The sequence below is a fragment of the Hypanus sabinus genome, chromosome 8 (genome assembly GCF_030144855.1).
Source record: "Hypanus sabinus isolate sHypSab1 chromosome 8, sHypSab1.hap1, whole genome shotgun sequence".
Lineage (NCBI taxonomy): Eukaryota > Metazoa > Chordata > Chondrichthyes > Myliobatiformes > Dasyatidae > Hypanus > Hypanus sabinus.
In genome coordinates, this window is record NC_082713.1 from 49,738,300 (window position 1) to 49,753,897 (window position 15,598).

At 42.4% G+C, this 15,598-nt stretch overlaps 1 protein-coding gene across 1 annotated transcript in view; it reads right to left on the minus strand.

The window, feature by feature from the left end:
* The window catches only part of si:dkey-171c9.3 (uncharacterized), a 50,639-nt gene that overhangs the window by 17,459 nt on the left and 17,582 nt on the right, over nucleotides 1-15,598 (minus strand). Inside the window, exon 2 of the mRNA XM_059977141.1 lies at nucleotides 4,185-4,280. Coding sequence (XP_059833124.1) covers nucleotides 4,185-4,280 — 96 coding nt within the window. The remainder of the gene's footprint in view (nucleotides 1-4,184; nucleotides 4,281-15,598) is intronic.

Consider the following 15,598-nt stretch of genomic DNA (forward strand, 5'->3'; position numbering starts at 1 on the left):
GTTTTCAGAAATGATTGTTTTATGATAAACCTAAGATGACAAGACATAGCATCAGAATTAGGCCATTTGGCCCATCAAGTCCACTCCGCCATTCAATCATAGCCAGTACCTTTTTTCTCCTTCCTTAGCCCCACTCCTTGGCCTTCTCCCCTTTGGCAACCTTTGATGCCATGCCCAATCAAGAGCCTCTCAAGCTCTGCCTTAAATACATCAAACAACCTGACCTCCACAGCTGCCTGTGGTAATAAATTCCACAAATTCACCACCCTCTGGCTAAACATCTGTTTTAAATAGACACACCTCTATCTCGAAGCTGTGCCCTCTAGTCCTCGACTCCCCCACTATGGGAAACATCCTTTCCACATCTACTCTGTCTAGGCCCTTCAACATTCAAAAGGTTTCAATGAGATCCCCCCCCTCATCCTTCTGAATTCTAGCAAGTACAGGCCCAGCGCCATCCAACATTCCTCATATGATAACCCTTTCATTCCCAGAATCATCCTTTGAAACATCTCCAATGCCAGCACAACTTTTCTTAGATAAGGAGCCCAAAACTGTTCACAATACTCAAGCTGAGTCCTCACTAGTGCCTTTTAAAGCCTCAGCATCACATTCCTGCTCTTACATTCTAGACCCCTTGAAATGAATGGTAACATTGCATTTTCCTTCCTCATCACCGATTCAACCTGCAAGTTAACCTTTAGGGTGTTCTGCACAAGGTCTCCCAAGTCACTTCGCATCTCAGATTGTTGGATTTTCTCCCCATTTAGAAAATAGTCTGCACATTTATTCCTTCTACCAAAGTGCATGACCAAGCATTTTCCAACATCGTATTTCATTTGCCACTTTCTTGCTCATTCTCCTAATCTGTCTAAATCCTTCTGCAGCCTTCGTGTTTCCTCACACAACCTGCCCCCTCCACCAATCTTCATATCATCTGCAAACTTGGCAACAAAGCCATCTATTTAATCATCTAAATCTTTTATATACAGCATAAAGAGAAGTGGTCCCAACACCGACCCCTGTGGAACACCACTAGTCACTGGCAGATGGCCAGAAAAGGATCCTTTTATTCCCACTTGCTGCCACCTATCAATCAGCCAATGCTCTAACTATGCTAGTAACTTTCCTGTTGTACCATGGCTCTTAACTTGGTAAGCAGCCTCATGTGTGGCACCTTGTCAAAGGTCTTCTGGAAGTCCAAATATACTACATCCACTACATCCCCTTTGTCTATCCTATGTGTAATTTCCACAAAGAATTTCAACAGACTTATCAGGCCAAATTTTCCCTTAAGGAAACCATGCTGACTTTGTCCTAGCAAACACTAGGAAATCTGCAGATGCTGGAAATTCAAACAACACACATGAAATGCTGGTGGAACACAGCAGGCCAGGCAGCATCTATAGGAAGAAGCACTGTTGACATTTCTGTCCGAGACCCTTCGTCAGGACTAACTGAAAGGAGAGATACTAAGAGTTTGTTCTATCTTGTCCTGTGTCACCAAGTACTCCATAACTCAACCTTTACAATAGACTCCAACAACTTTCCAACCATTGAGGTCAGACTAACTGGTATATAATTTCCTTTCTGTTGCCTCTCTCCTTTCTTAAAGTGTGGAGTGACATTTGAAATTTTCCAGTTCTCAGAGTACAATGATTCTTGAAAGATCATTACTATTACCTCCACAAGTTCTACTGCTACCTCTTTCATAACCCTAGGATGCAGTTCATCTGGTCTAGATGACTTATGTGCCTTTAGGTCTTTCAGCTTTTTGCACACCTTCTCGCTTGTAATAGTAACCGCACTCACTTCTCTTCCCTCACACCCTTCAACATGTGGCATACTGCTAGTGTCTTCCATAGTGAAGACTGATGCAAAATACTCACTTAGTTCATCTGCCATCTCCTTGTCCCGTTACTATTTCTCCAGCCTCATTTTCTAGTGGTCATATATCCACTTCCTTTTTTAAAATTTTTTTTATATACTTGAAAAAGCTTTTTCTATCTACCTTGATATTGTTTGCTAGCTTGCTTTCATATTTCATCTTTTCCCTCCTGTTGATTCTTTTAGTAGCTTTCTGGAGGTTTTTAAAAGCTTCCCAATCCCCTATCTTCTTGCTAATTTTTGATTTGTTGTATGCTTTCTCTTTTGCTTTTACCCTAGCTTTCACTTCCCTTGTCAGCCACGGTGTACTATTTTGCCACTTGAATATTTCTTTGTTTTTGGAATATAGCTATCCTACTCTTCCCTTGTTTTTCTGAGAAATGCATGCCATTGCTGCTCTGCTATTATCCCTGCCAGCATCTCCTTCCAAATTACTTTGCCAACTCCTCTCTCTCATACCACAGTCATTTCCTTTACTCCTCTGAAATACTGTTCCATCAGACTTTACTCTCTCCCTATCAAATTTCAAGTTGAACTCAATCAAATTGTGATCAGGTTCTTTATGTTCCTTAACCACCTCCGGTTCATTACATAACACCTAATCCAGTACAGCTGATCCCCTAGTGGGCTCAATGACAAACTGCTCTAAAAAACCATCTTGTCGTCATTCAATTAATTCACTCTCTTTAGATCCATTACCAAACTGATTTTTCCCAATCTACCTCCATGTTCAAATCTCCCATGACTATCATAACATTGCCCTTTTGGCACAATTTTTCTATTTCCCATTGCAATCTGTAGTCCACATCCCAGCTATTGTTTGGAGGCCTGTATAAAACTACCATCATGGTCCTTTTACCTTTGCAGATTTTCAACTCAAACCACAACGATACGAAATCTTGCGATCCTATGTCACATCTTTCCAATGACTTGATGCCATTCTTTAACAGCAGAGCCACACCACCCAGTCTGCCAGACTTCCTATCCCTCCGATACAATGTGTAACTTTGGAGATTCAGCTCTCAACTAAAACCATCCTTCAAACACAATTCAGTGATGGCCACAATACCATACCCAACAATCTGTAAAAACACAATATCATCCACCTTATTTCTTATAATATTGAGTAGAACAGTTGTTTACCTCACATTAACCTCTTAATGCCACAGTTTAATATCTGAGAAGCAATCTTTCACATTACTGCACTCTTCCCAATAATCTATTGAAAGCTGCACCTTAAACTACAGTTTTTAAGACTTAGGGGTGTATCAAATCTAGGTGTATCAAATCTTTGCATATAAAATGCTCAGAATGCATTTCTCTGTACTATAGGTTTTACTTTTGTTATTTAATGAACGGAACAACTGGATTTAATATGTAATTATATTTTTCAGATAGTCCCTCTAAATCAAGAATGGTTAGATTTCTTTTCAGATTTTTGAGTTTTGAGTGGCTAATGAGGTCATTGCTGGAACCACAGTCGGACTGCGGTGGATAATTTCCAAGGCGGTGCACTCCGGCTGCCTCTTAAGCAGAGCATCTGCTTGTTCCTAATGATTAAACCTAATTTTCTCAGTAGCTTTCTGACTGTTTCTCCCTCGCTTTGAATAGTAATGAGCCAGGGATTCCCAGGAATCAGAGGGGTTTGTCATTATTTTACCCCAAGGAAGATTTGAGCACTTCTCAATCTTGTCCCTTCACAAGATAGAGCTCACCAGCTGCAGCAGGGTCACATGTGCAGAGTGAAAACACAGGTGCTTGAACTGAAATGCAAGCAGGACACAGAAGCAAACTTCTCACAGACTGCAGCAAGTGAAGTGTGAGTTCCCTTGTGAAGCTTTAAAGATGCTCTGGTGTCAGGGGAATAGAGGTTCGGGTGGGAGTGGGTGATTGTGTGCAAGCGTATTCATGTTTCAAAACCACTGGTTCTATTTGCATTACGGAGCAGTGTCTTTCCCACAGTACTTCTCATTTCCTTATAACTATCAGAGGCCATCTGGCCCATCAAAACAATGTCAACCCTCACAGCAAACATATCAATTCCTTTCCTCACTTATTCCCCTGTGACCTATACCATTAACTACACCCGATTCCCTCACAAGTCATCTACACCAATCTAGAAAAGTCAATTAACCCATAAACCCACGTGGCTTTGGGATATCAGAGATCTGAGGTAACGGCACTCCCTGCATCGCTACGGGAGGAGTCGTCCGTGGCCTGGCAGTGATGATGCAGCATGCTTCCACGGGCTTTCTCCAGCCTTCTGGATGTGGTAATGAAGAGTTTAAGTCACTTACTTCCTTCACGGGCACTGGTGCTTGTTGCTCGCGGTTATCAACCGCAACCTGGCACAGTTTCTTGGTGCTTTGCAGCCAGTTAATTGGATCTGACATCTGGTGGAGCAAGGGTACATGTAAAAGTTATCAGATATGCAGGAAAAAAACCTCAAGGTTAAACGTTATTTCTTTCCGAGACATGGCAATGCCAGCATTTTATTACCCATCCCCAATTGCCCTGAAGTGCAAAAGCAGTTGAGAGTTATTCACATCATACGTCAAGTGGAGCAAGGACTGAAGACTTCTTTCACAAAAGGTATTAGTGAACCAATTGAATTTTTACAGTGGTTTTGTAGTCATCTTTGCTGACACTAGCTTTCACTTTAAAGATTCTAGACTTTACTTAAATTAGTATAATTTAAGCTCCCTAGCTGCCATAGTAAAAATGTGAACTTTGAATCTCTTGTTCAGAGTTTTGGTTGCTGGTAACTTAACTACCATTACAAACTGGTGTATGGTAACACAGCGTAACCAAGGAGCAAGGGGAAGGGTTGGAAGACAGTGGTGAATATTTAAAAAGAAAAACTATAAATTTGGCCATGGGGCATTAGTTATTGGCATCTCAGTAAACTGGCTAATTATTGGAGTTAAATCATCTGCTGTTAACTCAACAGAAAACAAAAGCATTCCAACAACAGCTTAATTGGCTGCATGTACCAGTCAATTAGGTTGTTAGTCAATGGAAGAAGATCTATGTCATTCAGAAAATGATAATTGGTCCAGGCTCCTCCAGCATTTTAACGGCCATTCGCATTAGATTATTTTTTTCAAGCCCTTGTAGTGTTGATTTTTGGCAACTAACAACAACCATTTCACCAAGCACTCAGGACTTCCTTTTTATTTCAACATATTATGCAACTTTCTTTGCTGAAAGATAGTGGAAATAATGTCTTTTATCTTCAGGTTATGTGTGACATTATTATGTATTTCTCTTTTTGTTGGTTTTGTTCTTTAACCTCTAATAAAAATAGGCATCTGTTAGTCTCAAGACACCATGGATTTGCGCCTTGGAAAGCTTCCTGGGGTGCAGGCCTGGACAAGGTTGTATAAGAGACCGGCAGTTGCCCAAGCTACAAGTCATCCCTCTCCACGCCACCGATGTTGCCCAAGGGAAGGACAAGGGCTGATACAGCTTGGCACTGGTGTCGTCGCAGAGGAATGTGTGGTTAAATGCCTTGCTCAAGGCCACAACACGCTGCCTTAGCTGAGGCTCAAACTTGCGACCTTTAGATCGCTAGACCAACGCTTTAACCACTTGGCCACGCACCAATGCTTTTGGTTTAATCTAATCAAAACAAAAATATTGAAGGCTTGTATTTTACAATGATTTTTTTTTATAATGTCCAGTAAGGGCTGGGTGTGAGTACACAAACACATAATTCCACCTGGCAATTTCTAACAATTCTCTTGGGTAAGCAGGGCTGCACACAGCGGGAAGATCAAAGCTTCCATCTCTAGACTTCTGTCATTTAGTGTTGTACAATCGCCATTGCTCACTTCCCCAGCCCCACACAAGGAAGGAACAATTTGGCAGGATTCCCATTTCTGATTGTTGAGTATTTAATATTTCAGTAATATTGTAAATATATTTTTGTTTAGATATACATACAATGCAGAACAGGCTCTTCCAGCCCAATGAGCTGCACCACCCAGCAACCACCCAATTAGCTCCAGCCTCATCACAGGACAACTTACAATGACAAATTAACCTATCAACCGGTACATCTTTGGACTGTGGGAGGAACCTGAAGGAAACCCACAAACTCACAGGGAGAATGTGCAGACTCCATTACAGGTGGCAGCAGAATTGAACCTGAACTGTAAAAAGCCCCAAGGTGTAATAGCATTGTGCCAACTGCTAAGCTACCGTGGCAAAAGGCAAGGAATGATCAGCAATAGTCAACAAGGCTTTGTGTGTGGAAATAAAAGTCCCACGTATATGATTGTTTTTTTCCCCTGAAGCAACCAAGAGGAGTAACAAGGGCGGGGCTGTAGACATTGAATACATGGATCTTAGCAAGACTTTTGACAGATTCCTTCACACGAAGCTGTCAAGGCAAGGACACATGGTTCCAGGATGAACAAGCCAATCGGAAACAAAATTTGCCTAGTGGAAGGTGTCAAAGAGTCATAGAGGAAAGTTGTTTCTTATTTCGGAGGCCTGTGACCGATGGTGTACTGCAAGGGTTGCTGCTTGGTCCACTATTTGTCACTTTGCTGAGAATGCAGGAGACAAGTTTGCAGATGACCACAAAATTGATGGTGTACTAGACTGTGAAGATTGTCTAAAGGTGCAACAGAATATAGATCATCTGGCAAGTGAATCCAAGAACACAGGAGGGAGGAAATTTAATCAAGTCAAGTGCAGCGATGCATTTGTTAAAACAAGGTCAGGGCATAACATGAATAATAGGGCCTGGTGTGGTGTTGTAGTACAGAGACACCTAGAGGTACAAGATCAAAATTCCTTGGAAGAGACTACACAGGTAGATAAGGTAGTTGTGTATGGAACACCTGCATTGGGCTGGCATGGTATAACTGGACAAGAGATTGGTGAGACTACATCGAGAATGCCGTGCCCAGTTCTGTTACCAGACCATAGAATGACTGTGATAAACTAGAGCATGCAAATAAGTTGGACAAGGATGTTGCTGGGACAGAAGGGCTTGAATTACAAGAAAATGGATAAAGTTGGAAACATTTTATCTGGAGTAAAGGAAGCTAAGGGGAAGCCTTATAAAATCATGAGGGGCATAACAGAGTCATAGAACATTACAGTATAGAAACAGGCCCTTTGGCCCATCTGATCTGTGCAAAACTGTTCATCTGACTAGTCCCATCGACCTGCACCCTGATGTAGACAGTTGTTTTGATTAAGCATTCTTGTGCATTTCAGTAATTTATTACAGTTTATGTGTAAAGGTATGGAAATTGCATACTTCATCTTGCCACCATGTCATACCTTTGTGCCTCACTTAAAGTAAAGATGAAACCAAGGCTGCATGTTTTTGCTGTCAATTAGTTTTATACTTTGGAGTTACAAAAAAGAGGCAGTGAGGAAATTTTAAATGAACTCAAGAAGACCACTAACCTGCTGAAGTGCTGTGATGCGTTAGAGTAAAAAAAAAATGCTGTGAGAAATGGTGGAGTTAAAGAAAAAGCAGTGCGGCACATGTTTCTTCAGGATGGGACAGAGATGGATGATTTTAAAAAAAGGCAGAAACAGTGAATACCACGTGGTACTAATTATAAATTTTAAAAAGAACAGAAATGGCTGACTACATTGGAAAGATAGACACATTTGATTGCACAAAAGATAACTGGTTGATATATACTGAACGAATTGAGCAATATTTTGAAGCAAATTAAATAGCCAATGAAAAGCGAGTGCCAATCTTGTAGAGTGCATTGGATTTTAGTTTGCTTAAAAGTACAACTGCTCTAATCAATCCAGCAGAAATGAGCTTTGCTGATATCGTAAAAGTAATGCAGAAACATTTGGAACCAAAATCAGTGACTGCAGAACGCTTTAGGTTTCATAAGTGGAATCCAAAGGGGAGTCCATTTCAGCGTACATGGCTGAATTGATTTTCTGAGCATCGTTAGTTCAGTAAAAAGCTTAGTAATGAGAGATTATTTAGTTTGTGGAATCTTACAAGAGACCATTCAAAAATGGCTCCTAACTGAACCACAGCTCACACTTAAAAGAGCAGTTGAAATAGCTGTATCAATGGGAACAGCAGTCAGAGACATAATTGAGCTAGAGTCAGGAATGAAAGTGAGCATGAATAAAACTGTAACATCTATACAAAGACTGACCTGTCGAACAAATTGTGTTACCATTGTGGCGGGGGCTAACACACACCAGACTAAAGCAGATTTAAAGGTGAAACTTGTAGAGAATGCAACAAAGTAGGACACATACAAAGAGCATATTAGGCAGACAAAAGTATATGGAATGCAAAGAAGAGAAAAAGATAAAACGTCAAATTGCAGTTTCAGAAAGAGCACTAATCTGCACGCTTTTGAAGAAAAAATTGATAATGATGAGAGTGACACAGGACAGTGTAGCCTTGAGATTTGCAAAGTGTACGCAATCTGGCTACACCAGAAGTGAATGGCAAATTAAATAAAATGGAATTGGACACTGGCTCAGCTGTTTCAGTCATTCCACAGAATGTGTTTGAAAAGCATTTCAAAGATATGGAACTAAAGCTACAGATATCCAACTAAGAACTTAGACTGAAGAAATATAATTCCTGTGGGAATGACATTCTTAACAGTGAAACGAAAAACCCAACAAGGCACATTGAGCTTATACGTGGTAAAAGCATGAGGGCCAGCATTGCGATGTTGTGATTAGCTAAGATAAACATAACTTTGTTGAAGATCCAGCCACAATTTCCATGCCATGTCCCTTCCAAAAAAAAAAACAACCGAAAGCACATTAAGAACACTACTGGATGATGCCATAGTAGTTTTCGAGGATGGCATTGGAAAACTCAAACATATCAAGGGTAAAATAGTGTTAAATGAAAATGCCACACCCAAGTTTTACAAAGCCTACCCAGTTCTTTATACTATCCATGATAAAGTAGCCAGTGAGCTAGGTTGCATGGAGACTGAAGGAATTCTTTCCAAGTTGGTGTGAGAGCCCATAGGCAACATTAGCGGTCACAGTAGTAAAGAAGAATGAGTCTGTAAGAATCTGTGTTAATTTTAAGGTCACCGTCAAGCCAGGACTGAAAGGATAGAGGATATCTTTGCAAACCTTTCTGGAGGAAAACACTTCAGCAAAATGGACTTAGCTGAGGCCTACCTACTACAGATGGAGATAGAAGAAGAGTCCAAAATGTTCCTCACTATAAACACACACAGAGGGCTTTATCGCTAAAATAAGCTTATTTTTGGAGTGTCATCTGCACCTGCACTCTAGGAGAAAGGTATGGATTAGGTGCTGAAAGGCTGTCCAGTGTTACCTGGATGACATTGTTGTTACCGGTAAGGATGACAGGAAACATCTCCAGAGTCTCTAGAGAGTGTTAAAAAGATTAGGCAATCACAGGCTCAGAGCAAGTGTGAATTATTTAAACCAAGCATCACTTACTGTGGTCACACCATTGACGTGCAGGATTGCACAAGTATGCTGAAAAAGTTCAGACAGTGGTGAATGCCCCAAACAAGGTTTTCACAAACAAGAGAAAATCTGCTGATGCTGGAGATCCGAGCAGGAACTTAGCAGGCCAGGCAGCATCGATAGAACAACAGCACAGGCGATGCTTTGAGCCTAAACCCTCCGGCAGGACTGGGGAAAAAAAGCTGAGTAGATTTAAAAGGTGGGGGTGGGGGGGAAGGTAAGGGAGAGAGAACCACCAGGTGATAGGTGAAACTTGGAGGGGGAGGGTTGAAACAAAGAGCTGGGAAGTTGATTGGTAAAAGATAGAAAGCCATAGAAGAAAGAAAAAGGGGGCAAGGAGCACCAGAGGGAGGTAATGGGTGAGGCAATGACAGATGAGGTGAGGGTGGGAAAAGGGGATGGGAAATGGAGAAGAGGGAGTGGTTGGGAGGCATTACTGGAAGTTTGAGAAATCGATGTTCATACCAATGCAGAGTATGAGGTGTTACTTCTCCAACCTAAGTGTGGCCTTATCATGACAGTGGAGGAGGCCACGGATGGATATACCAGAATGGGAATGGGAAGTGAATTAAAATGGGTGGCCACTGGGAGATCCCTCTTGTTCTGGCGGATGGAGCATAATTGCTCAGTGAAGCAGTCTCCCAATCTACGTCGGATCTCATCGATGTACAGGAGGCCACACCAGGAGCACCAAACACAGTAAATGTCCCTAACAGACTCACGGCCAAAGTGTCGCCTCACCTGGAAGGACTGTTTAGAGCCCTGGATGTTAGTGAGGGAGGAGGGTTTAGGCCCCTCTAAAGAACACCAGGCCATTGTTTCCAACACCATTGCCAACCATATTGACTCTGGTGATCTCCCATCGATTACCACCAACCTCATAGTTCCTGTACTCCATACCTCCCATTTTTACCTCCTACCCAAGATCCACAAACATGCTTGTCCAGGTAAACCCATTGTTTCAGCTTGTTCCTGCCCACTGACCTCACATCTGCATATCTAGACTCTGCTTTATCCTCCCTAGTTCAGTCCCTTCCTATCTACATCCATGACACCTCACACACTCTTGATTTCTCCAAGGATTACAAGTTCCCTGGCCCTCATCATTTTATTTTTACTATGGATGTCTAGTCCCTATACACCTCCATCCCCCACCAGGAAGGCCTCAAAGCTGTCTGCTTTCTTTCTGGACACCAGACCTAGCTAGTTCCCCTCCACCACCACTCTCCTCTGCCTAGAGAATCTTGTCTTCATTTTCAATTTCTACCATTCAGGGCCCGAAAACAGTCCTTATCGGTCAGATGACACTACACCTGTGAGTCTGTTGGGGTCATATACAGTGTTAGGTGCTTCTGGTGAGGCCTCCTGTAAATCATTGAGACCCGACATAGATTGGGAGACCACTTCGCCAAGCATCTACGCTCCATTTGCCAGAACAAGCTGGATCTCCCAGTGGCCACTTATTTTAATTCCACTTAGCATTCCCATTCCGATTTGTCCATCCATGGCCTTCCCCACTGTCATGCTAAGGCCATACTTAAGGTTGGAGGAACCACACATAATATTCTGCTTGGGTAGCCTCCAACCTGATGGCATGAACATCAATTTCTCAATCTTCCAGTAATGCTCCCTTTCCCCCCTCATGTTAACTCCTTGCCCACCCATCGCCTCCCTCTGGTGCTCCTCCCCCCACTTTTTTTCCTTTCGTCCACGGCCTTCTGTCTCCTTCACCAATCAGCTTCCCAGCTCTCTGCTTCATTCCCCCCCCCCCCAAGTTTCACCTGTCACCTGGTGTTTCTCTCTCCCCTCCCCGCACCTTTCAAATCTACTTCTCAGTATTTTTTCTCCAGTCCTGCTGAAGGGTTTTGGCCTGAAACATCGACTGAGTAGTTTTCCGTTAGACGCTGCCTGGCCTGCTGAGTTCTTCCACCACACCGTGTGTGTTGCTCAGACGTATCACAATTGCGATCCTTTTCAGGATTTGTCAGTTACTATAACATGCTCCTGCCAAACCTGGCTACTGTGCTCCACACCTTGAACTCATTACTACAGATCAGGAAGAAATGGCAATGGACAAAGCAGTGGGAGGTGGCTTTCCAAAAGGTAAAGGAAGTAGTGATGTCACACATCTCATCCAGTGAAGTTTGCCTGCACCTTTTGGGATGCAACACGTCCAGAAGAAAGGTATCCAGAGTGGTCAGAAATATTTCCTGCAGTCCCAGTGTCAACACCTACAACGACCATGGAGGGGGCCCCAGAGCCTGCTTTCTTTCACAGCCACACATCTCTTCCACCAAGCAGAGTGAACCCTCTTGTCAGGAGAGATGTTATCGCACAAGAACCTCCATAGCTATTAAATCTTTAGGCCTGAATGAGACAATTTAAGATTCAGCATGCTGTGGATGTCTACACAGAAGTTGTATTTGATAGGTTTCTGCACAGTATAATACACACGGAGTCCAGTGAGGGGCAGCATCTCTAGTGAAGGGGCTTGTTGTCTCCATTCCAGGACAGCTCGCTCACATTTGATCCCTAACACTCAGTTTCCAACTGTGGTCGCAAGTAGCTGTTTGCAAGTGACAGCAGCCACACCCGAGTATACCGCTTCAACAGGAGGGCCAAACCAGACGAAGGTAGCCAACAACGTCGCACCCCGATGAGACAGGAACATGTGAAGTCAGCTCAAGTGGGCTGGGTGGATGAGATTGACAGTGAGATCCAATGGCCAGGAAGGCGGTACTGCAATGCTCCGTGGAGAGCGAGGGGATGACAAGGCGCAGAAAACGTCACAGTCACAGTCATCCGCTGCAACCAAGGAAGCCCCCAGTGTGTGACACCTGTTTGTACCACTGGAGCCAGACTTCCGAGTGAGAGAGTGAAACTGCTCCACTGATTCTCCACTCTTCCACTTTAAAAACTCCCCTGCACTGGTTTCCTGTCATTGTAGGACAACTATATATTTTATATATAAAACACCACCATGTCATACATGCATGTCTCCCTTAAAGTAGAAAGGGAACTAAGACATGCAATCACGAGGAGATCTGCAGATGCTGGAAATTCAAACAACACACACAAAATGCTGGTGGAACACAGCAGACCAGGCAGCATCTATAAGGAGAAGCACTGTCGACGTTTCGGGCCAACACCCTTCGTCAGGACTAACTGAAAGGAAAGATACTAAGAAATTACTAAGATCTTAGACGAAGGGTGTCGGCCCATAACGTTGACAGTGCTTCTCCTTATAGATGCTGCCTGGCCTGCTGTGTTCCACCAGCATTTTGTGTGTATTGTAAGACATGCAATCCCAGCTTTGTGTTTTTGCTTTCAATTAATTTGATGTTTTGGAGTTACGAACATAAGACTGATTACCGTGGATAGAATTCTGCTTGGATCATGTGTAGTAAGCTGGTCTGAGCTGTGAACCCTCTCTCATCCCAGATGAATCTACTAAACCACAAGTTTGGGCCAATGGATCCGATACAAGACTGACATAGGATTCACACTGTACTATCAGCTGACACAAGAGTGATTAAAAAAGGAAAAACTAGAAACAAAACAATGACTAGGTTTTCTACATGTGGCTTTATTACTTCAGGAAACCCACTCCAGTCACTAGTTGAACAAAAAAAGGCTGATGAGCACAAATATATAGAGCCCAGTCTTTCAGTGAACAGAAATAATTAACATCTAATTCACTTAAAAGGGGTGAGGGTAAGAAATCTAGATCCCTCTAGCCCATCCTAAAAGCTTATTTGAAAAGCAGAACTGTTTCTCAGATATCTGTAGTGTGCGAAGATCGTGACAAACATCAGCAGTAACATTTGCTGATGATCTTGTGGTCTGAAAGTTAGATTTCAATCTGTGAGGTGCATGGTGGCCTATAACAGGAAAAGAGACATTTTTATACTGCTGCTGCACCATAAACCTTCTTGCAGACAGGAAATACTACAGTAATTCAAGGGAATTTCTGATAAACCTACTTATTAAAAACAGGTTTACCTAGGTTTTAATCATTCAGATAGGAAATGTATAGTAAAATCTTTACCCATTTATTTCCCTTTTCACTTTGAAAGAGGCAGATTTTTGATATTTCACTCCCTGACCATGTTTCATGAACAGCAAAAAATATAAAATGCAGAAGATCACAAAACAGAATTTCAGATACTCTCTTTCTGGGAGACTAAAGTCACAGAAAAAGGATTTTCTCTGTTATTAAAAACAACTGTCTGATCTGAATTGGACCTAACCTCACTGACTATTTGCATATATGACAATAAATTACTCTCTTTTTCTGGATCACTTTCCCAAACTTCAACATTACTAATGAAGCTGCAAATAACTACAGGTCACAGATAATAACCCATTTTGATCACAACACAAATTATTATTAAAATAGAGTTCAATTCCACCTGAAAAAAATGAAGTCTCGGCCTGAAACGTTGACAGTACTTTTTTCCATAGGTGCTGCCTAGCCTGCTGAGTTCCTCCAGCATTTTGTGGGTGTTGCTCGGATTTCCAGCATCTGCAGATTTTCTCTTGCTTCTTTGTTAGTTTCTCTCACTTGGTTTCAGAAGCATCAAACTTTCTGGTAGCAGTCATTTGAAAGTCTCTACTTGCTGCTTCTTTGACAGAGCTGCAAACTCACCCTTTAAAAGCAGCCCTGCATAACACCAACCTTCTGCCACACACTGGGCTGTTGCTTGTGTTCAAGAGCATAAAGCATGCTCCCTGGTTTACTGACCAGGGACCAGAGGCAGTAGACCAAGTTACCTAAAGAAGAAACAAACGCTGTGCAAGGCAGTCGCAGAAGTAAAAATTAGATACCATATCATGTCCATACTTAATAAGGCAGGGTTTCTTTCAAGGAATGGGAGCTAGAATGATGCTTCCTGGCTAAATGCTACAGGGAAGCAGATTTGCTGGTGCAGTAAGTGGGACAGAAGACACTGTTTCTAAGAAAGCACATTAACCATACAAGCAAACATCAAAACACTTGACCTATCATCTAAGACAAACTGATACTCATCTAAGCCACCCTAACTTACAAAATCTACAACACTAAGCTTTCATTAACACTTCAAACTCAACTTTGTATGTTTCCTCAAGTCACACAACTACAAAACTAAACATTCCACAAATAGGTACTCAGCTCAGTGTGTGTGTGGGCCCTCCTATATCCACAGCGCACCTTCCCAAAGGCTCTTCAGCACTGATTGTGACCTCAGTGTGCAGATGAGCTCCAACAAAGAGACAGGGTCTTTTGCACATACTATTCTTAAACCCTTGAAGTGCCTGGAACTGGAAGCCAACCAATGGGAAAGGATGTTACATCCATTGAACAGGCCAATCAATGACCAGAAGAGTGGAAGCACCTTTTGAATAGCAAGCAAGCTAACCCTTCACATGTACTGACTCACCTCTACATCCCTCTCTCTATTAATTACCCCATACATTCCTCATCCTATCATTGTTCCATGGTCATTCCATAAAATTATCTGAGATGGGCACAACCCACTTACAGACCACTTCTTACATTTATAGGCAAAATAACCTGTAACCAGAATTCAGCCCTACAAACTGTACAGGATCACCGTAATACTGTGCGTCTCTCCTCTAGAGGAGAGAGTGTTTGAACCCATGGCTGGTGCATTGTGTGAGCACCAGCACCTGGAGAATTTCAGCTTTTATTGCACTGTACAGGAATGTACCTTTTGCACCAGGAATGGCATTACAAAAAAAAAACAGGAAGGATGGTTTATGAGATTTAATAGTAACATAGGACCAATTAGCAAGCATACATTCTCCAGCAAGGAAGAACTCTGCAGCTTGTCAGGCCAATGCCACACAGCTCCAGACCCGGTTTACTCCCAACATCTGATGCTACCTAGGTGGAATGTGCAGATCCTTCAAGGGTTCCAGTTTCCCTCAACATCCCAAAGATGTGCAAGTTGGTACATTAATTGGCCACAGTAAGTTGCCCTGGGGTATATGGTGTTGAGTTGATGGTAATGTGGGAAGAATGAAGCTCGTGGAGGAATGACATTGTGTCTTAATGAAGTAGCCCTGACTCCAATTTCTACCTGAAAGTGCTGCATAAAATCATCAGAGGAAACAGAAATAGATTAGATGAGAAGGGCACTTTGTTTGAGGGAGACACTTTGTATTAATGGCCTTCATTCTTGGTTTATAAAGGCTAAGCCCAGTCGATAGTGCAGATTTGAAGAGAGTCAAATAA